Source organism: Rhipicephalus sanguineus, chromosome 1 (genome assembly GCF_013339695.2).
Source record: "Rhipicephalus sanguineus isolate Rsan-2018 chromosome 1, BIME_Rsan_1.4, whole genome shotgun sequence".
NCBI classification, from domain to species: Eukaryota; Metazoa; Arthropoda; class Arachnida; order Ixodida; family Ixodidae; genus Rhipicephalus; species Rhipicephalus sanguineus.
In genome coordinates, this window is record NC_051176.1 from 312,493,576 (window position 1) to 312,495,755 (window position 2,180).

A 2,180-nucleotide genomic window follows, 5' to 3' on the forward strand; every position below is an offset into this window, starting at 1 on the left:
CCTCTTCACAAACATATGCCTGCACGCATAAGCATAACCTGTGAGCATGTCATACCATCTACGGCTAATCAAAAACATCAGCGAAACTTGCGAGTTGGGGCACGGGGAAGGTCCTGGGCCACATCCTCTTCAGCCACACCAGCAGCAGCTGTAGCAGGGATCACCTGTTATAGTAAGAAGTTTCTTGATTGACACACTGAGTGCAATAAGAAGTATGGAGTGCAGGTTCACCTGCACGCCGCGGAAGTTGTTCCCGACCAAGAACCTTGGCGGTGCAGGCGACGGAAGTCCCCTGATAGTGCACATGCTTGCAGGCTTTGATCTGGGGGAACCATCTGTAAGCATACGTTAAAAAAAGTGTATATCCCAGTCTGCTCCCTACTAATGATAAGAGTGCAGCTACCCAGAGCTACAAACAATAATTCGTAGGAATTATTGTGGCGAATGTGCACTAATGCTGGAAGTGGAATAGCAATGTTTTCTTTAGAGATGTTTGAAGAGCGGCATGCTATGGCACACAGACTTCGGAAAGAGGGGTGGAGGGAGGCAAACCTACTGGCTACGCACCTCACTCGACTCGAGGGTCTGAGAATTGAAGTTTGTCAGCGCACTTAATTGGGCTAGTTGGTTCTGCATGTCTACGATGTGGGTGCGCTTTGAAGACGCGGACAGAGAAGAGACGGGACACACAGTGCGCAACTTTCAACTTATTTATTAGAAAGAGGGAGCGTCACATATATATATACATACACTGAAGCACGTGACCTAGAGCATGCGCATACAAATCACTCAGCCTTCAAAAACTGCAATTCTTTATCTGATAATGACAATGAAGCTATGCTGACACATGAATCTGAGAAATGGCTTGGAACACGTAGGGTGCTCTAATGAACTACGAAATATAGTTCGCGGCTGTTCTTTCGTCATCACCGCAAATGTGGCTGTTTCGCATTCTGTTCTGGGCGGCGCAACGTGTTAGCACCTCAGCCAACGCGACGGCCGGGTGATCTATTCGATATTGTTTGAAAAAGTAAAACTAACAGCGCGTAATGGCTCGAAGCAAATGAGCACACTTGTTCGCAGCATACAAGTAACAATGATATTCTAAGCCATTGCTTACTGATTCAGACCACCCGAACTCTGGGCCTCGCGCACTGTCGACCCGCGCTGTCCCTGTCAAGCACGACGCGGCCGCGGTAACCCGAAATCTGGCCACCTCCGGTGCCGCTGTAAAGCACAAGCGGGACGTGTAAGATGACCGACCACAATACAATTGTGCTCGGACTCACCTCTGCTGCTCTCGGAGTTTGGCAAGACCTTGCTGCGAATAGTAGCGCTCATTCCTCCATCGGGCCCGCCACTGGGCTGCAGTGTTACGCGCAGGGACTTCGTTCAAAAGCGCTACTAGCTCCTGCCACATGTCGTCCCGGTCCTTCATCGTGAACGACGGCTCCAGCGGGCACGACAGCGTCGTGGTCTGTGGGTGCTCTTTCACAAAAGCCAGCAAAAGCTCCCTTTGACGATCCGACACCCGAGAACCAACGCAGACGTTGCGGTGGGACGACATTTTGAAACACTGCGCCACCCGCTACTTTTCTCATTTTTTTTTCGCGTGCGCGACACCATCTAGCGACGACGTCAAAAAAACTAACATTATTAAATATCATTACTCAAAGCTGTTGCTGTTTGAGAGAGTGTTTGAGCTTGAGAAGAAAAAACAATGTTTTTCTGTAAAGTAATTATATTTATTAGGCGCTTTTAGCTGACCGATTTTGTGGTCCGTTCCCCGTTCCGGGGGTGCTATTCTGGACATTGTCAAATTCCGCCATGTTGTCAAATTCCGCCATGTTGAAGATTTGATTGGTCACGCGAAGTCGTTCGCATTGTGGCGCTGCAATGGCGTTACGCACAGGAATCCGCGATGACGTAACGTGCCAAAAAATAGTAAATTTTTTCCGAAGCAACGCTTCGCCGTACTCTGTCATGTAGAAATAAAGGTTTGGGTGGAACAACGAAACCGAAATATGGTACTGAGCTGTGCCTACGATCAACTTGCGGTTTATCGAAACTACTGCTCGCTTGACGAAGAGCCGCCATGTCTGCAACACGATTGGACATTGCACTGATGGCGCCCATTGCGTCACAGGATCTCACTTTTTGTAGCGTCAAATTGACGTTGC

At 48.9% G+C, this 2,180-nt stretch overlaps 1 protein-coding gene across 1 annotated transcript; it reads right to left on the reverse strand.

Moving 5' to 3' along the window:
• Positions 1-219: 219 nt before the first annotated feature.
• Positions 220-1,641, reverse strand: LOC125756918 (uncharacterized). The gene is made up of 3 exons (XM_049411983.1): positions 1,290-1,641; positions 1,121-1,227; positions 220-335 (listed from the first exon to the last, which is right to left on the reverse strand). Exons 1-2 carry the CDS (start codon positions 1,565-1,567, stop codon positions 1,125-1,127), a joined length of 381 nt encoding a protein of 126 aa, XP_049267940.1. The 5' UTR covers positions 1,568-1,641; the 3' UTR covers positions 220-335; positions 1,121-1,124.
• Positions 1,642-2,180: the final 539 nt, after the last annotated feature.